The 19,771-nt window shown below is 42.6% G+C and overlaps 1 protein-coding gene across 4 annotated transcripts in view; it reads right to left on the reverse strand.

Moving 5' to 3' along the window:
* ZFPM1 (zinc finger protein, FOG family member 1) overlaps positions 1-19,771 on the reverse strand; it is a 279,431-nt gene that overhangs the window by 13,458 nt on the left and 246,202 nt on the right. For 3 of the 4 annotated variants that reach the window (XM_085639659.1, XM_085639657.1, XM_085639660.1), the window contains 3 exons: positions 9,303-9,527; positions 4,839-4,934; positions 3,395-3,544 (listed from right to left, as the gene is read on the reverse strand). In XM_085639659.1, the coding sequence (XP_085495785.1) occupies positions 3,395-3,544; positions 4,839-4,934; positions 9,303-9,527 (471 nt within the window). The remainder of the gene's footprint in view (positions 1-3,394; positions 3,545-4,838; positions 4,935-9,302; positions 9,528-19,771) is intronic. The other variant, XM_085639658.1, reaches the window with a different exon arrangement.

Below are 19,771 nucleotides of genomic sequence, written 5' to 3' on the forward strand. Positions count from 1 at the left end.
ATGGTATAAAGGCTATAGAAATGTCAAAATGGTTGCCCGAGGGGAAAAGCTAATTGGGTGTGTGGACATACACGTTGGTTTTTAACTGTGATTTGTAGTATTTAAGTATGCATCAGTTAGACTAATACTATTGTGCAGAGGCTTTTTATCTCTGTGCCATTTCATTTCACACTTTTTGTAGAGATTGCACAATTTACTCTATACCATATATAAGGGGATGCAAAGTTGTGCCTACTATATTAGAAAGTGGTACTCTGTTTTGATAATCCCCATTAAAAAACAGTCAAACCTGTATCTTGGTTTTACCCCAGTATTGTGATTGTAGCATGGATAAGAGTTAAACAAGTTTACTAAGTACCACACCTTTTGACAATCCCAATGCATCAATGAAAAGAAAATTCTGTAATAATTCATTGCTATATTTTAACTCAGGCGCTTGTTGGCAGAATGCTTTTTATAATTTTGAAATGGATACATTTTATTAAGTTTTATCGTATTGTACTATTATAGCATTTGTTGCCAAATAAAGTTGAATTTTAAAGCAAATCTCTATCTCATAATATTCCAACAAAAATATTACCTTGGTATGAATTGCTTTTATTCAAAAACATTCCTTTGGTATACTTTTGACAGATCACAAAATAATAGATTTGCCTCATCCATAAATAATATAAGAACCTAACTCTGTAATCACAAAACATTCCCAGGTATGATAATCTTCTGGCATCCCAAGATTAAACCAAAAAATGAAAATCTGACTTTCTCAAAAACGTTTCCATGTCCAGAGTATACCTTCAACTTCTGGAAAATAAATGATCATGGTTTGCCAATTTCACTGCAAACTTGCCTGATTCCAAACCACCCCCACAGTGTGATGTGATATAAAATATTGCCTGGGTATCATAAATTCATTTATGCAAAAGAACTTCCATTTTATGATAACACTACTTTCACAAACATTCCCCCTCTTATAATAATCTTGCCTTTTCCTAAAATATTTAAAGGATATGAGAATCTTGTTTTATCAAAACACGTTCCAAAAGGTAGAAAGCTCATACTTTGATTCCTAAGTAAAATAACGATGTCAGTTTATGCCAAATAATTCCTAAACCACAATAATCTTGCTTTATCCATAAATTGTCCTAGTAAATGATAAACTCCTGAAGTCCAAAAACATTTCTTAACAGTATGCCAATCTTACTTTGATTTCAAGATATTCCCAGGTTTTAACTTCAGTGCATACCAAAAAGTCCACAGGCTATAATAATCTCACTTTATCCCAAAAGAGTTCCATTGTTTGTTTTTGTGTTATCCTAAATCCTTCATATGATATTATTGCACCATGTCTCAGAACATCCAGAGAGCCTGGTAATCCCGCTTGATCTAACAAAATTCAGATTTCACCGGAAAAAATTCCCAGAGTAAAATTTCACTTAATACCTAAACTTTTTTAGGATCTTATATTGTTACATTTTCCAAAATTATCCCAAGATACTTATTTATGTAGGTGTTTTTGAAGTGGCCAACGGTCACCGACATGGCTAATTTGCAGTGGTAAATGACAGGTTCATGTTTTCTGTTATCTATTCTCGCAGCCCTGGATTTAAAGTCTGATATTTCTATGAAAAATGTTTGTCATGCAGAACAACATACAACACTGAATTCTTGGGCTTATTTACTCGCAAATGCAAACTGTCTTTTTTTTAAAAAAAAATTTGGTTTTAAGGATTTTATCAGCAAAAGTACACAAGATGCAATACTTGGAGTGGGGTCTAGAAGCACAGTCAGTCAGAGAAGCACAGTTTGAAGATTGTTCATTTGCAAAGAACCTGCAGCAGAACCTCTCTAGACAGTATCAAAGGAATTCTTGGTTTGTGAAAGGCTCACCTGCGATTGACTGCTGAAATATATGAAGTGCTGCAGATCTCAAGCCCTGATTCACAATCTATTTTACATACCTAAGTGCAAAAGTTATCAAGATTTGTGGACATTTGCACCGAGATGTATGCTACCCCTAGGGACAATCTGTTAGTATGTCCAATTGTCTTAAAAGCAAAGTCTAGGAGTGTGACAGCAAAGGTGCATTTAAAAGATGAGAGGTTGAGGAAATGTCACAAACACCCTCAGACAATCTGAATGGCATTTACCACCCCTCAAGCATACAAAATACTACTCCTGCAAAAGGCAGGACTGCTTTTCCTGTGAAGGGAAGAGAATGGTCCCATATTTTGTGAGGTTGTAAAAATATGTTTGATGGAGAGGCATACTGCACCAGACTGCCTGACCTACTGAATATGCATGGACCAGGAATAAGTAAGGAAGTGTATGAAAAGTTTATTATGAAAAGTTTTGAGAGTTCCCTATTTTTTATTTTAATTGGGCAATTATGGTGCAAGCAAAATGAATGGCAACTATGCTGCCACAGAAGTTGAGAACTGCAGAGAGAGAGGTACCAGTTTGAATACAATAATAATTCACATCTGTGAAAATCTGGACATTCTGAAAGAGGGTGACTGTCACACAACGGACTAAATGAAATTATAAACCATAATGTCTACCTAGGTGGATTGTATGATTTGAAGATATTAAGCCTAGTTGTGGTTCCGAATACATTTTAATCCTGATATTGCTCACAATTGCACATGTACACTGCAGGACATGTTGAGTATGCATCCATCGGTAGACCATAAGCAGGTCTTTTAGTTCTGATGTTAGAACCCACGTCATCAGAGGTAAAAGTTTGCAATCCACTGGGAAACACAGAGGCATTTTGGACCATGGGAAAATCACAATATTAGAGCATCCGAAAGACCAGTATTGGTTGGATTGAACCAGCCACACCATCAATAGGTTCTTATAGGGTTCTAAATAACAACCCAAAAGCCATCCGAGAATACAGTAAGGATTATGCGGTCAAAGGAGGAATCCATATGAGAACTTAGATTTATTAATGCATCTCTCTTTGTGGCTTGCTTAGAAAGGTATTTTGAAGAACATGAATTACTACCCCAGGAGCACTTATTTATATATGCTTAGGTGCCTTTGTGAACTAGCTCTAAAACATCTAAAATGAGCATAACATGGGAGTACTAAGGAATATTCATGTACCACCTAAATAGAAAGGTCTATGTCACCTTTAAATTTTTTCTAATAGAGATTTGGATGTTTGGGAGCTGATTCACAAAGGCTTTTATGAGTACACAAAAAAAATACTTCTGTAATACTACTCCCACTACCAAATGCTTTTGTGAATCAACCTTCTTATTCGTGTGATCTATAGAGGACAGTCTCACAATCCGTAGAAGAAATCTTGAAAAAGGACATATTGATCTTTTCAGTCATTACCGGCAGTAAAAACAATGGTAAAGGACTTTCAAAGGGGACAATCAATTACCTTGAGTCAATGAATTGACCACAGGGATCCCTGGTCCAGGTGAATACACCTCACCCTTTGAACCTGGCTGGCAGACCATGTGATTGGTTACCAGGTGACTGTACAAGATGTCTCTGGTGGAGGAGGTAAACCCGCAGCCATGGCAAACTCCTACAAACACAATAATAAAAAAAGATGAGTAAATGCTGGCAATATTGTGTGCATACAAGAGAAGGTGAATGGAAATGTGATTGCACGTGAGCATACAGTGAGGAGTTCCACAGTATATCTAACAGATCATCCTAGAAAGCCGGCCTTGTGTGAATACATAGGTACACACTGTCAATTTGAGGTAGTCATTTAAATAAAGTGAATCACAAAATGTCATTGCATGAATGCTATTTATATATGTGTGTGACTGTGGAAGAGTCGAGGCTCCATTCCGGACATGTACAAAAACCTGCGTTAATTATACTTCAGGTCAAGGTCAGGTCAATCCACTTTAATCGATTAATTAAAATCATAAAAGTACAATACACAACAAACACAGACAATAATAAAAACATATGAGCAAAATGCATAAAAATAAACAATATCACTTGTGAGAATCATCGTATACAATTTTTTCCCAAATTAAAAATGTCCATAAATATTATCAATAGGGTTTAAACAAAATTCATCATCGGGTTTTTATTTTTCTTGAGCCTCACAGCAGCAACAAGAAAACACGCAATATTAAAAATATCCCATGAATTATTCAGCATCTGCAAATAGAATAACGCTGGTCTGACCTGTAAAAAACCCCTTCCTCTCAAAATAGGTATCAAAAACTTCATGCGAATATCAGTATAAAAGTTACAAAACATCATAAAATGTAAGGTATCCTGAGGTGAATAATTGTCACATTGACAGGGTACTGCGTCCTCAGGTTTACACCACCCCGGAAGATCACCCAGTGAAAGATGAATCAAATTAAAACGGAACCTAGTTAGGAGCCAGCGATGGAAAGGCTTATTCACAATGACATGTACAAAAACCTGCGTTAATTATACTTGTTTCGACATATCCTCTGCGAAATTGGATCTCTATCCGTGTATGCCAATTTTGAATATACTCATGTATTTGCACTACTTTTAAGAACATAATATGGTTACTTAAACGAAAAAAATCCTGTTTTAATGAATATACAAGATTTAAAAATATGTTATGATTATACATGCATTAAGAGAAATATATATGAAGCTGCTAGTCTACGATCATAAATATTAAATATATAAACATCAAGTGTACATAACTAAACATGACACATATTGTAAATATATATATTTAAGTATAAATAACGGCACATTTCCTTAACTCACAAAAGGTAGATTTCCACTTTATAAAAATGTGAACTTGTCCTTTGGCACATTCTAAAGACACCCCCATCCCCCCTTCCCAATTCATGAGATCGGTGTGCACTCACCACTCAGATGATCCGTGTGCACCTTCAAGTGCCGCTCACAGTTTGCCTTTGTGGTGAAGGCGGAGTGGCAGATGGAGCAGACAAATGGCCTCTCGCCTAGTGAGAAAAAGAGAAAGAAAGTTAGGACTTGTCCACAGCATCACATTCGTGCCCGCTCCATGCAACTGAGCAGCGATGCTTCACAAAGGGCAATATGTGGATGTCTAGTCACATTCTTTGCACTTGTTGCTCAAGTGAGAGGGTGTTGATTGCAAGACAGAAGTGCATGTGCTGCTCTTTAAGCCTATCAAATAAATGCCTACAACAACTTGAGTTAGTGTAAATTTTGAAAAATTAACGCTACAAGTTGGAGCAATTAAGAAAACACTGAAGGAATTACACCTCAATTCTAGCTCCTTCCACATACAGCACCCCTTGCTAATAACAAGGCACCTACAATGTGTTTTTTTCAAATACTGTCTGGGGCTCTTAGATTAATATTGCGGTTTGACCAAGGTGTCCATGATTAAATTACTTCTCTAGTATATTGTAGGGTTGCACAAATATTACATTTCACTCATAGATTCAGGTGACATTCATGTGTTTCATTAACTCATTCCAGTTGCAATTTTTTTTTTATTTATTTTTACTTTTGGCAAGTTTGCTTTAGGGTTTAAAGGCGGGGAGGGGATAAGTTCGCATACATTTCCTAAATTCAATTAAACAACATACCAGGACATTCAACGCTAATTTTACTTAATATTAGATCGTACCAATCAGAACTAAACAGAGTCTTTCAAGCTAAGTAAAATGATGGTCATGAGGAGCGTTTTTCATATATGTATAAATTACACTGTTAGTCCATAATAAATTTTTGTCACAAATAACTGAGCCCCACCAAATAAACATGTTCAGTTTCCAAACACAGGTAAAGTTGCACACAAGTCTGCCTGACTTAGTAAAGTTTTGTGCAGATTGGTTAAGGGAGTGCAGAGTAGGGAAAGTCCCAAAAGTTGCATTTCCCCTATCCGATTCCCAGAGGTATGTCGGTTCTCCACTACAGCAAAATACGGTCGACAGAATTACACTAAACATTGCATTCAGATAGTGTGCAAGCCGCAGGGGCTACTTTGCTTTGCTTGGTGAAATTCCATCCAGTAGGTTTTGTAAAATAAAAAAAATAAAAAATGTAGAAGAGGGAGAGCAATGGCTTAGCAAACCACTTCATGAACTAGAATTCGAATCCAAGCTTGGAATCAATGGTCTTTAGCAAACCCATAGACCACAGTCAATGGCCATGGCCAGCAAACTCTGGGACAAGGGAAAGTGGGCCATACCCTATGCCCATAGGCAAAGACAGAGGAGGCTCAAGGCATCCTTCAACCACAGCCTGCAGGGTAAGGCTAAAAGCTCTGCCTCAATGGTGCCTGAGGGAGAGTGAATAAATGTAGGGCACATCTCGTGCCCGGAGTCTGCAGAGGATGACCGCAGGCCATGCCCAGTGGGGCACAGGAGGGTGTTTGCTAAAGGCAACTGAATGACAGGGCATGCTCAAATTCACAACCCCATTTCAGTACCTAGTAAGGACAGGAACACTTGACACAGTGTGCGGCAAAGGCCACACTGTGTGCCCTGCACCATTAAGCATACGTTGAAAACCATGGCAAGTGGTTACAAAGTCGACAGGAGTAGGCATACAGCGGTTGGTAAATTCCCTCATAATATTTAGGTATGCAGCCATAATTGTCCCAATGTACTTCTTTTGACCTCACCAATGGCATATATGTTATTATTGACAATCGATGGTGACAATAAATAGGACTTCACCAATATATTATCGTTGTTATCCTGATAAAGCAATCATTCAATTTTTTCAAATCTGTTTGCTGACATGTGTAAACCGAGACTTTTTGTTTTCACTAAAATGAAATATATATTTTGCTTTTAGGGGCTTTCAGCCATCTCTTTTCATCCATTGGTCTGTTGTTGTGTCACTCACCTTTTCCTTCCTCCAACTACAGTGTACAGCACAGGGCAGTGTGTCAAACCACTGCCACAACTGGCTGACTACACTGTGAGAGATAACATTCTGCTCTTTCATGAAGACCACATGCAAGGTAGTTAGTTCTCTTCAAAGTCAGCAACTGCTATGGCAAATTGTGATTTTTGAGGCCAAAAACAAAACGCATGTTTTGCTTTTAGCCAATGTTTATTTTTTATATTAGTGAGGGCCCAGCAGATCCTCAAAAAACTACATTTTGCAAAATTCACGACAAAACAAAACAAGCATTCACACAGCCAAAAAGGCTGGCAGCAAATGCCACGCCTAGTGGCTTTGCCAATGCTTGCTTGTATATACTTTTTGCAAGGATGTCCTATAAGGAAAATCAAGTAGAATTTCTATCAATAACCTTTCCAAGGTTATTTAAGTATTGAAAATGGATCAAATATCTGCCTGGGATTCTTGTGACATGTGAAGTCAAACTATTGCACCTTTTATGTCATGGAAAATGTAGTTTGAGTCGTAATCTAAGAAAACGTACATAAGGCTGTGAGCTCGGCTGCAGAGTGGACTACAATGTCAGTATTTGTTTTTGTTTGTTTGTTGCTATAACGCCCCTTCTAATCAAGTTTATATCAAAGTTTATCTTTTAATTTTTACCTGAGGGATGGCAGTATACACTTGAAAATTACAGTGATCTCCCACAAACAGAACACAATTAAAGACCAACAGGCACATGCATCAACCTTTTTTGCAAGCGTAAACGGTGCGATTCACAAAAATCGGCCATTTGCGCCCGCAAAAATGGCTTTTGCGATGCATCAGACTGTAAGGCACTAGCAATTTACAGCGATTTCTGAAATTGCAATTGCGTTTAAGGAATGGCAATTTGCGATTCCTTAAATGCAATGCAATAACCACTATTAAATAACGATTTCGCTATTTGGGGCCGCAAATTACCGAGTAATTGAACTGGTCGGTATTTGGCAAAAACTTTGAAAAATGCAGTAAAGTTCATTTTTCAAAGTTTCATCTTGCACACACACACATGCCTTGGGGGCATGTGAGTGCACAACATGGGAGCACATCACAATTCCAGGGGTGCAACTGGGTGTCCTTTTCACACCCTTGAAATTGCATGCGCAATTTGTGAGTACCTATTGGTACTCGCAAATTGCGCATGCAATTTCCCATTCATTCCTAGGGGCCTGTAGGCCCCTAGGAATGAATGGGGAGCCATTCCTTAATTGCGAGTCTCAATTTGCGAGTCGCAATTAAGGAATGTTTAGGAATTGCTATTTTTATGGCGATTCCTACATGCATAGGCTTTTGCGAGTCCTTAATTGCGATTCCTTAATAATCGCAATTAAGGACTCGCAAAATCATAGCTTGATGCATGTGCCCCCAAAGGTTTTGATCTAGGAGTCAATTCATAAGACCCAAGATCATATCACATCATGTATTTTTTATAAGAGAAACCTAGGTCGGCAGTTTAAAGTGGTGAGGAAGTACCAGGAGTCAAAGCCTAGAAGCAGATGATGTAAAAGGTAAGACCTCAGTGTGACAGGTTCTAAGCCAGGGCTTCTGTGTTCGCCTACACATGCTCATTCCATCAGAGTCACGAGAAGAGCAAGTCACGCTGTCAGAACTAGGCAGGCCATATATTGCAACACATATACAAGGTGACCAGAGGTGGCAGTCCACCACACTTGCAGGGAATATAGCTGTCACATGAGGACAGCACCACAACAGAAGCCTTGGCATCGCCAGAGGGCAAAACAAAATTGAAAAAAGCCATAAGCTGAAAGCCAATAGACAAGCCATCTCCATCTATGATCCCAGGACCAAGAACAACATGTTCATCGACAACAGACCAGCCCGAAACCCTCTTAGATTGCATGAAAGAGCTGGAGACCCTCCTGTTCAGAGAACGCTACATCTCAACACAAGAGGAATTACTACCCACAAAGATTCTGCTCGATTGTAAGCAACCCTGAATCATAACTCAGGCCTCCCATCTTTTGTTCAGCGTAGCATTGCTATCTAGCTAGGTTTGCGCTCTCCAAAATCTATATATACATACATATAGCACAGTCTAAAAGTGTACGAGACCCTCCCGGTGAAAAAATGAACTACAAACTATTGCACCTGATATGAATAGTACACCAAATTCCAACACCGCTACCGCTTTAAATGGGACGATAATGTCCGGTACAGAGTACTTGCACTTCTTCAATTTGAAAGAGAGTGTACCTACACTTCTCAGCACTGCAGCAGTACTTTTAATAGGAGAGTACTGGCACTTCTCTGGAGCAAATTGATACTCTAAATAGCGAGTACTTCCACTTCTAGATTTCCGCTTAGAGCACTGAACACCACCAGCATCAAACAGAGGTGTTTAGGCTTTTCTTGCTCTGGTTTCATATTTACCATAGCAGTGATGGCTCAGCATTAGAAAGCTGCTGAACAAAGATCACCCTTACCGCTGTGACTGCGCATGTGGATCTCCAAGGAGCTGGCACTGGGGCAGCTCTTCTTGCACTGCGGGAAGGGGCAGACCCGCTCATATGTGTACGTCTCCCTGGGCTTCTCCTCCACGGATGGAGAGCTGGGGTTCTGCCGGCTGGCGCAGTAGTACATGAGGTGGGCCTGGAGATTCCGCTCGCTTCGGTACCAAATCCCACAGTCCTTGCACGGGAAGACATCCTCTGAGAAAAGGAAATATTCAGCTCTTTAGAGATGGAGTAAATGCAAGGAGTACATAAAAACAAACAATCTGAACATCCAGGTCTGCTCAATTCAAAAGGCTAAATGCAAGGCGCGGTATAAAAATGTTTGGTCAGTGGCGTGCACAAACGTGCTGCAGTTTTCTTAAAGATGATTTAGAGGCAATATTACAGTGAGTGAAATAGGAATCTATAGCATTTTTTTAAATATTGAAAAGAGTACAGGGGTGTGGCAAATGTAGCTGCCACATTTTGAAAACACAGAGTGCATTAGTTCATACGTGTGTCCAATAAAACAACATTTAAACAAATATATATTGAATGTCATACAAGGGTGTGGACAATTAACCTGCATATTTTAAAAATATGAATGCATTATTAAACATGACTGCCAGATGAAATGTTAGTATTTCCAAAAAACATCGACTAAGTTATTACAGGGATGTTGCAGATGAAACCAAAAATTAAACCAAAAAAAAACAATCACTGGCAAAGCCAATAGGTCAGATGCTGGCTGCCAGCTATTCCGATGTAAATTAACACAAGCGCATAGGTCTTATACAAAGAGGATAGATATCCTGTGGTGTCCGCTTTAAACTTGCAGGTATCCAGAGATATCTGGAAAGGTCACCTCAACCACAACTTATGATGACATGTTTCATCATTGGTGATCTATCCACACCAAGGTAGGGGAATAGCACCGTGGCGGACTTGACCAGTCTTGAGTTTCCAATACGTTGTCCCTGCATGAAAGCAGGGATCCAGTTGTTTTATACCTTAGGCTATGCCCTCAAGGTTGGGTTGCTGGGTACTCTAGAACTGATGAAAAAGGGCTTATTTCGGAAGTTTTTATGAAGTTCAATGGTTTATCCATCCAAAATGTCTTTGGCAACCTTTTCGGATGGATGAGACATTGAACGTCATCAAAACATCCAAAGACAAACCAAGACACATTGCTGCCCAAAATATGTCATGTCTGGTTTACATGTGGTGTACGTGTGTGCATTCCATCTGTTTCCTCTCAGATGGGCGCCATACACAGAGCAATGTCTTGTGTACACACACTTGTACAATCATGCATATGCTTCTGCCCATCTCCTTCCACACGTGCAAAACCTGCAATACATGCATACAGTGTCTGTCCGCCCTCTCCATTATTTCATATTCACAGACACAAGTTAATGGTATAGACATGTGAGTGCACATGTGTGTCCCTTCCTGCCCGTATCCTTCCATATGCCTGTCCCTCATATGGCGGACTTCAGCATCTTGTTCAGTACATCCCCTGCCTCCCACCAGCATGGCTGCTTTCACTTTTAAAAATGGGGGCCACAAAATGGTATTTAAATAAAAGTAAACAAATGTATAAAAGAAGAGAATACTCCAAGAGCAATGGATAGAAGTCAAGGGTAAATACCAGACGCTACAGAGTTAAAATGGAGACGACAAACTTCAAACGAGAGATGCTGGAAATAAGCCCTGCCCCCGAGACAGCTTCATCTGTGTCCAGTAGCAAAGTGTTAATGATGAGCTCAAAGAAACCGCAGGTCGAACAAACATGTCTGCGGATACCGATGGACACGGTAGCCCAGGAAAAACCCTGCAGATTCGACTCATCGCCTGTAATGATTTCGGTGTTTCTTCTTTTAAAGTCACAAACATGCGAGATGAGCCCAAAAGAGACGGGAGTCCCAAAAGAGCATCTGGCTACGGCGAAGACATTCCACACTGGGGGTCTTGGAGTTCTTGTGGGTACGAAGGAACGTCCAGGGAGCACGAGACTCGGGCAGAAATAAAACACCTGACAACTTGTAAATCAATATGGGAAAACATGTGGTCGCTATTTTCGCAGCAAACGTGTTTACTCAAGTGCAGGGGCGGTGCGTCCATTAGGGCGCTTGGGCGTTGCCCCACTAATTAATTTCAGGCATGAGTCTAGTTGAGCAACAAGCGTGCGTGCTGTTGCCGTCTGTCACTCTGTCTCACTACATTTATTTGCAAATTGCAATCCCAGGCCCCCGGAGGCAGTCGGCTCAGAAGGGGGCGGGGCAGCAGGAGTTCAGTGCAAGTGCATCCACGATTGGTATCAGGTGGTCGGCGCATGTTCTGTTTAGGGCTTCAAAGTTTTGATACAAGCCCGAACATGCGCAGTAAGCTGCTCATTAGAAGAGCGAGGGTTCTTCCATGCCGCTCTTCTAATGAGCAGCCTAGAGTGCGCATGTTCGGGCTCGTAGCAAAAATTGTTATGCCCTAAACACAACATGCGCACTACTACTCAAGCCAATCCTGACGCAGCGTCTGGATTGGCTGAGACGTAGGCGGTGGGGTAAGTTCGTGCCTGCGTCCTCTGAACAGTACATTCACTGTATGCCTCCGGAGTCCGGACCGTGTTCACCTGTCTTTGCTCAGCAAAACTGGTGAGACAATGACATCTGTATTTGCAATGCGTCCCAGGGCGGTCAGGTAAGAAGTTTTGTTTTCATTTTAACACCCCCTCTCTTCCCCCCGCAAGTGTTGCGACCCGCGACTCCGCAAGTAGACATCATAGCATCTCAGGCGGCAGGGCGAGGCTAGGTAAATAAAGAGCGAGGGAATAGGATAGCTGGGCTGGGAGGTTTACTGTATGCACACTAAATTCAGCAGTCTTCACTTCAGGCTTGGTTTCTCCCCCAGCCTCTGCTGCCGAGGCCTGCACATGGCTCAGCCGCCTTTGTGTTCCTTGACATGGGGAAGGTGCTCAAACTTCGGGCACCTGCTGTTGGACTGGAAATGCGAGCCCGCGTGGGGGAGGGCACGAGCTGCGACCCTGCTTCGCCTGTTTCTTTAGTCTTCCCTCTGGGTGAACCAAATTTGAATTTCGGATTCATGCATCCCTTGTGAGTATCACGGTCTTTTTTGTGGCGTGCACCTGTGAATGACAGCAACAAATGTTCACATCTCCAGGGTGAAACTGCAATAAATATGCGTCTTTGTAATGAAACGCTTTATAAAACTGCAGCATCTGAAGCTAAATGCAAGTTATTATAGGAGAGGAATAAAAAAAAAAAGGTAAAAATTAGCGATCCTGAAACAGCCTACAAAACACGACAATACAGTAGATGAGCCCTGTTAACCCACTGATCTAGCTTACAGTATCCCGAAGCAAGCGCGTCATTTGATGTGGATTGTTTTTGTTCTAATGTATTAAACACCTTGGGCCGCTGCTTGCCTGCTAACAATGAGCAGCACGCCCAGGAAAGGACCTCTTCTCAGCGCCTTGAGGCGCTGCTTGAAGGAGACTGGGCGCGAGTTCAATGCAGATCAAAGTGACAAAGTCGCTCGCTCGTCACATCAGAATTCCATGAGTCTGCCTCTTTAAATGATTTCCCTTGTTCACCGGGTCTGTCCCCAAGAGACTGCGGGGGCGGTTCACAAGCGAGAGGTTTTCACACAATCTGATCCAGATCACAAAGGAAGGATCAGTGTGTTTTTGTGTGGGGCGTTTCAAGAGTGTGCAAATTTCGTCATGGAAATAGATCACTCGGTAGCCACAAGTGACCCCACTGATTCCGATTTTCAATGACTTCAAGTTCTCCACACAGTACACCCTACCCCACCCATCCACACCCCAGATTTTATTCTCCAAGCACAAAAACGAACGAGACCCGAAAACAAGACTCCAACAAGGCCGCTGTGAAGGTGCCGAGCAGCTGTGAAGGGGTGTGGGCAGCTTTAGGGCTCTTTTCTGAACAAGAGTCTTACCGCTCCTCATGGGACGAGATGAAAACCATAGCAGAATATTCTTACCTCTACGTTTCGTCCCAAAACCTCTACCTTTCATTCCTGTCATGTCAACCACTACTCCCCCTTTCCTTCCTCGCCTCTCTGCCTCTCACCCCCACATCTGCCTTTTCTCGTTCTCTCACTCACCACAACCCTTTTCCTTTCTCTCCCCCCTCTCTATCCTCACACTCACAACTCCTTCTGTCTCCTCACTGCCTCACTCACCACTCCGCCTTTCCTTTCTGTCCTCTTTCTGACACTCACACTCCACTTCTCTCCATTCCTCTTTCCCACCAAGTTTCCTCCTTCCATCCTCTTTCCCTTCTATGCTTGTCACCAACTCCTTCCCCTACCTTCGGTTATTCTACCACTTCCCTCCTTATTTCTCTCCCTCTCACTCCTCTGCTCGACCACCTCCCCCTTCCCCTCTTCTCTCACTCACCACTCCCTCTACCCAGCTTCACCTTTCCTTTCTCGACCCTCTCTCCTTTCACCCAACACTCCCTCTACCTTTCTCTCTGTCCACCCAGCTCCATTCCTTTCTCTGCACACTCTCTCCTTTCTCCCACATCCCTCTACCTTTCTAAGTCTCTGTCCACCCCGCTCCCCTTTTCTGGATCTACATTCTCTCTCCTCTCACCCACCACTCTCTACTAGAGTGATGCCATCTATATTCTATGTGCGAGAAAGAAGCACCCATTCAAGGGAACGCGCGGGCATCTTGAAAGTAAAATAGGCTTGTTTAAGTGGAAAAACATGATGTGCATGTGGCTGGAATTAAAGGTGTGTGCTTTTTTTAAAGCTACCTACACCATTATCATATGAAATCTCTTTATTTATTTCATAACTACACTTTTACAATTGCTTTATCAACTCTCTTGCTTCCTTAAATTTGCTTAAATGCACCATTTGTCTGCTCTTTTTTTCCCCGAATCTCCACGAACCCCACCATATGGTGGCTGGACTTGCTCGCTACACTCCCTCGCCTCCGGGCACTCATACAAAACTTTTACGCCCTACCACTTTCAAATGTCACCAGCCGCCACTGCTCAAGTGTAGATGGAGTCCGGCAAAACATGCTTAAACAGCCCCGTGCTCCACGGTGAAGCATTGACAAATGACAAATGTGCTGTAATGCGCGCAGCTGCAGGCTTCCGGCACAGACAGCAGCTGGTTTCCTAAATGATACACTAGCCGGGGCGTGGCTTACACCGATGTGTCACCCTGGACAGAAATGGTCCCTTAGAAATAACAAGAAAGTAACCCACAGACAGCTCATCGGCTGAGGCCGCAGAGACAGCAATGGATCGTGGGAGGAAACGACCCGCCCCCTTTTTCCTAACACAATAACACACGTGCACTTCCGCTTCCTGGCAGCTGGACAGGATGCGGCTCTTTGGAAGTTGTTCACAGTCTCTACGTGTGCACATCCGCCGAACAGGCCGATGAAAGAAACAGATCCGCTGCAAACGGCGACATGATGTAGGCAGCTTCCCATCGGCTCTACGACCTTTGGCCTCATCGATTCCTTATAGCTAGAAAATACGTTAATAAAGCAAGGATAAGCAAACAGATCTCGCCTTTTGGCAATAAAAATGCAGACCTATTGGCTTCGTCCAAGCTTTTTTGTTGATGCTATTCACGCATCAGCAAAAAGAAAAGAAAAAAGTTATTTTACTGCTGAATGGCATTGGCAAAAAAGCACAATGATGCATGTGTGTGCAAGAATCGTCATGCATGCACACTTCATGATGCTTCTGCAGCCCTAAGGTTTTAATGCATGTGTGCGCAAGAGTAATTAAGTGGCAGCTACTTTGTTTTAATGGACCATTTATTGTGTCCATCCACCTTGGAGCGGTAAATAAGAAAGAAAAAAAAACTTCAAAAGTGAACCAAAGTATATGTTTGGAGAAACAAAAAGAGTGGCCCGGCAGGAAAGTGCTTTTCATGGTCCCTCCAAAAAAGTATCCATATAAAAAATAAAAAAAAGATGCATGACAGGGGGGGGAAGCAATGGTGGTAGCCTGGGCATGGGTGAAGGAGTTGAACAGGCGTCGATGACCAGCAGGAGGAACAAGGGTTTAGGGAAGCAACAAAAACTCTGGGCAGAGTGAAAAAAAAACATACAAAGCAAAGAGAAAATTGAAAGGGACAGTGGGGGTTGGAGGAAGCTAAGGAAGATCTGGGGGGGAGATGGAGGAGCAACACAAAGAGTGCGTGGTCTGTGATTTGAGTGGGGAAATAGCACATGAGGAAGAAAGCAAAAAACTCATGCGTTCAAAGTAGTTCCATGAATGTAAGCTGTGGAAGGATACAAGTCGTACAGCAAAATATGGTCAAAAAGCTATGCTCCTGGGGAGGGACAATCACAAGTGGTCCAATCACAATTAGAACAAGCATTGGTATAGCCAATAGGTTTCGCCTTTGGGACCTTATAAGTGTTTAGCTATGCAACAGTTGCATAACTAAATACTTATGAGGTTCCAAAAGCGAGACCTATTGGCTATGGAAAGCGGACGCACGGCCGCGAAAGTGATCGCAATCAAACATCAAAGCGGCCGTGCGGCCGTGAAAGTGAAAGTAATCGCGGTAAAGCGCGGCGCGCGCGCCCGCGCACATGCACTGTAGCTCTATGCTGGCCTGGTAGCACTTTTTGGAGCCCTCTCAATAAGTCTCACCAGACCAGCGCATGCGCTGGGTCAGGCGAGACCTAAAACCCACTGAATAAGAAGCAAGCTCAAGAGACTGACAAAAAATCCAACCAATGGTAAACAACAGGTTGGCCCAAAGCCAATTGTAAGAATAAGTACTGTCCAAAACAGGTCCTAGACAGCAGGTAGCTAAAAAGCTGTCCGCAGGCAAGACCTAAAAAAACAGTGGATGAGGAACACAAAGATGCTTCGAAAGGATGGAAAGTCGAGTGCACCACCAGAATTCATGCCTATGACCATGATGGTGATTCGTGCAGTAAAAGCTCAAGTATACTGAGCCACAAGAACCAGGTGGATGTGCACAGCATACAATATATCTGGTGTTATGGCACGCACAGTGAGAAACTGTTAATTTACACCAACCCAAGACTTGCTCTGCTGTATAAACAGCGATATAGCAGGGGTGTCCAATGTTGGACACAAGTGTCAGAGGCAAGTTATGTTTTTAGGAATTACTTATTATATAGAGGACTGCCATGAGGATTCGTTATAGGTAAATGTAGCTCTTGTGGATATTCAGAAATCCCAGCATTACTCCAGCTCGCCTCGACCAGCACTGGACAACAAAGTTCAATATATTTATTATATTAAGCACTAGAAATGGCATCTGTTTCTCAAAGGGCATATAAGGCAGTCACGCCAAGGTTAAAGTCTGACTTCCTTAATCTCGGGCAGTGAATGGCTGGAGAAGGTTTGAGAAGCACCAATTGTATCCCTTTGCCAAACTTACAGCTTTGTCTTGGCTCGGGCCCGCACAAACTTAACAGTGAGAGTTAATTTCCATGCTATTAAAAGCAGCCCTGCCCAACTCAGACAGCAGCATGCCAGTCAAACTTGCAGTAACTTAAAGCCTGATTTAGAGTTCGATAGACCGGTAACTCCTTAGCAACCATGATGACTATCCAGCCCGCAGTATTACAGGTGCATAATTCCCAATGACACATTTGTTATACGGCGGAAGGGATTTCCCCCACGTTTATGATGGAGTAACCTGTCCACCGAACTCTAAATCCGGTTGTTAGTTCCATGCAGGAAAACGTATACAAAATAGTTCCTATAAAAGTGCAGCTTTAGCATTATGTACATAAAGAAAAATAACCATTTACTGGAAACTATATCTTCTGCAGTACCTTTTTATAAACAGTATATATGGATAGATGTGAAATACATTTCCTCAAAATAACAATTGTCTCATCGCTGTTCCTGAAGTGGAAAGCTTCACAAAAACGAAGTTCAAAGTTGCAAAGAAACGTCATCGACCTCATACTGTATGGCTACCACAACAGCATGAAAATAAACATTTGATTGTGATCTTCACAAAAACAATTTTTTGTAAAAGCGTCTGATGCCGTGGTTTCACTTTAATGGCGGCCCCATCCCTTTCTTTAGACACAGCTCACTGTAACCTAAATACAGCAAGCAGAGTCTAAGGGAAGAGGTGTGGCGCAGCGGCCAGGGCAGCTGACTCCAGAACCCGGAAGCTCACGGTTCGATCCCCGGTGCCAGCGGCAGATCAGCCCAGCACCATGTAACTCTGGGCAATAGCTCGTTTAATCTTCCCGACGGCCCCCAGCGCCTTGACACCCTCGGGTAATTGTTCACGCTTTACAAATACTGGACATTTACATTTAAAGAAAGGGGCGCGGCCACCATTAAAATGGTCTAGCTTATGCGATAGTTTGAGCTATTGCCAAGGTAAATGAGACTGCATTTTATTTATGTGTTGGTTTTCAAAACACATAAATAAAAGGCATTGTCATTTACAATGCCAACAGCTTAAACTCTTGCCAATGCGCGACCTATTGCATTGCAAATGCTTGATTTTTATTCCCTCGCGCCTTTTCAAGTGGACATTCTCTAGACTAGAGAGTATCCTTTGTGTGCAGTGCCCTCTAGTGTACTTGGAAAATCGTGCAACCACACTTACCAATAAATTTGATTAAAAGGCTTGCGAGCGAGCTATAGAGGGAGGGACTGTGGCTGGCATACGACAATTGTATTGCTACTGTTTTTTTTAGTGGCCAGTGCTTCTTAGAATAGATTGTGCTGTACTTTACTTGAATGTGCGTACAGAGAGTGTGGGGCTTTCAGCTGCCTCTTCAGTACATTTGATGCACAGGCAAGGAGTTGTTGTGGGACGCCCCAGTTTGATATTCCAATGTTGTGATTGTTCAGTGTGAGTACAGGAGGAGGGTGGCTTCAGATATAGCCTAGCTTTTATCCCTTTCAGTGGTACCAGCCTGTGAAGGGATGGGGTCGGAGAGCTCCAACCCTCAAATTTCAAGCAATTTGTGGTGCCAGAAGTATGGTGGGCCGTGGAAGACTTGCCCCAGATTTTCCCTCAAGATTTGATATTTTTTCACTGCTATAAGAAGAGGCTAGTGAAAGGGGGAGGAGGGGATTTATCCCAGAATTATTTTAGGGTGTGTGCCATTTCATTATGTTAGTGGTATATTAGAGTCTTTTAGAAAGAAAGGGCACTGTACCTGGGAAAGACCGCAGCTGAATTAAAGTCTGGTAGTTTTTTGTAGGCTACTATTGAGTGCATGTGGGCCAGGGCTTGGATATTTTGTGTTTGCTTGTGGTGGGCCTAGAGGCACATGCATCACGTTTCCCTTCCTGGAGGATGTGGGAAGGATGGCATGGGCTCTGTATGAGTAGGCACACCCCCAGGAGTATCCCTTGCAGAATGTCATGCTGCAATTGCTGTATATTTGATGGCCTGTGCAGGGTGGGAGTGGTTGCCAGGTTTATCCACAATTTTCTTGGTATTATTCGCTGTTGGGTGTTATGAGACGGCAATCATGAGTCTCTGTCAAAGGGGGAGGATGGAAGCAGGTCTGCAAATATGTTCAACACAATCAAGACCAGATTGACAAAACAGCCGTCAGGCATTGACGCGAAATAATATAATATATATCAATATTGTATTGTTTTGTACACCAAGAATGAAGTTTGACTGCAGACAAAACAAAAATAAAAGAAGCCCCTCTAGGCAGTTTGCTCAAGTGCACGACACCTAATTAAGCTGTCGTTGCCAAGAAAGAGGCCAGCGGACCACCACTAAGATGGTTTTCACTGTGAAACAGGCTGTCGTCAGCAGAGGAGCATGGGCAATGAAGCTGGTAAAACCCTGCCAGTGGGGATAATGCCCTGATGTACCATCACCCACCCATAGGATACAGCACTTCTTATTTGTGCTACAGCGGTGGAGGCAATCACGAGTCCCATGAAACAGCACAGCAAGTGAGAAGAAGAATGCACCACTGCAGAAGAGGAGCTTTCTTAGGTTTAAGAGGTGCTCAGGAAAAGAACACACACTCATCACCACCACCTCCTCCAAGGAAACATCTTGCTTCCCCCCTTTACAGGATGACAGTGGCCGGAACCAGGTGTATGGGCGCCAAGGAAGGTTCCTTAATGCCCGATTGCCAGTAACGATGATGCCAACATGTTAAATGCGACAGAGAGTGAGGGAAGGGAAAGACAGCCCACAGCAGCCTGCCTTCCCAGGTCCTTCGGTTTTTGTTTCATCAGAATAACAAACAGGTCACAGTACACCTACAATCCCATTAGCAGCAACAGACAGCAGTCAAACAGTCCACTGCGTGCTAGGGTTCGAGGGCCAATATTCCTGGCACTACCACCAGGGTACATACGTCAGTTAAGAACTCCGTAAGCTTTACACACATCACAGAGGCGAGGCCATTGTGGTGTTTCTGTTTTGAAAAGTAAGTACAACAAGAGAACAAC

Source organism: Triturus cristatus, chromosome 12, assembly GCF_964204655.1.
Source record: "Triturus cristatus chromosome 12, aTriCri1.1, whole genome shotgun sequence".
Taxonomy (NCBI): Eukaryota; Metazoa; Chordata; class Amphibia; order Caudata; family Salamandridae; genus Triturus; species Triturus cristatus.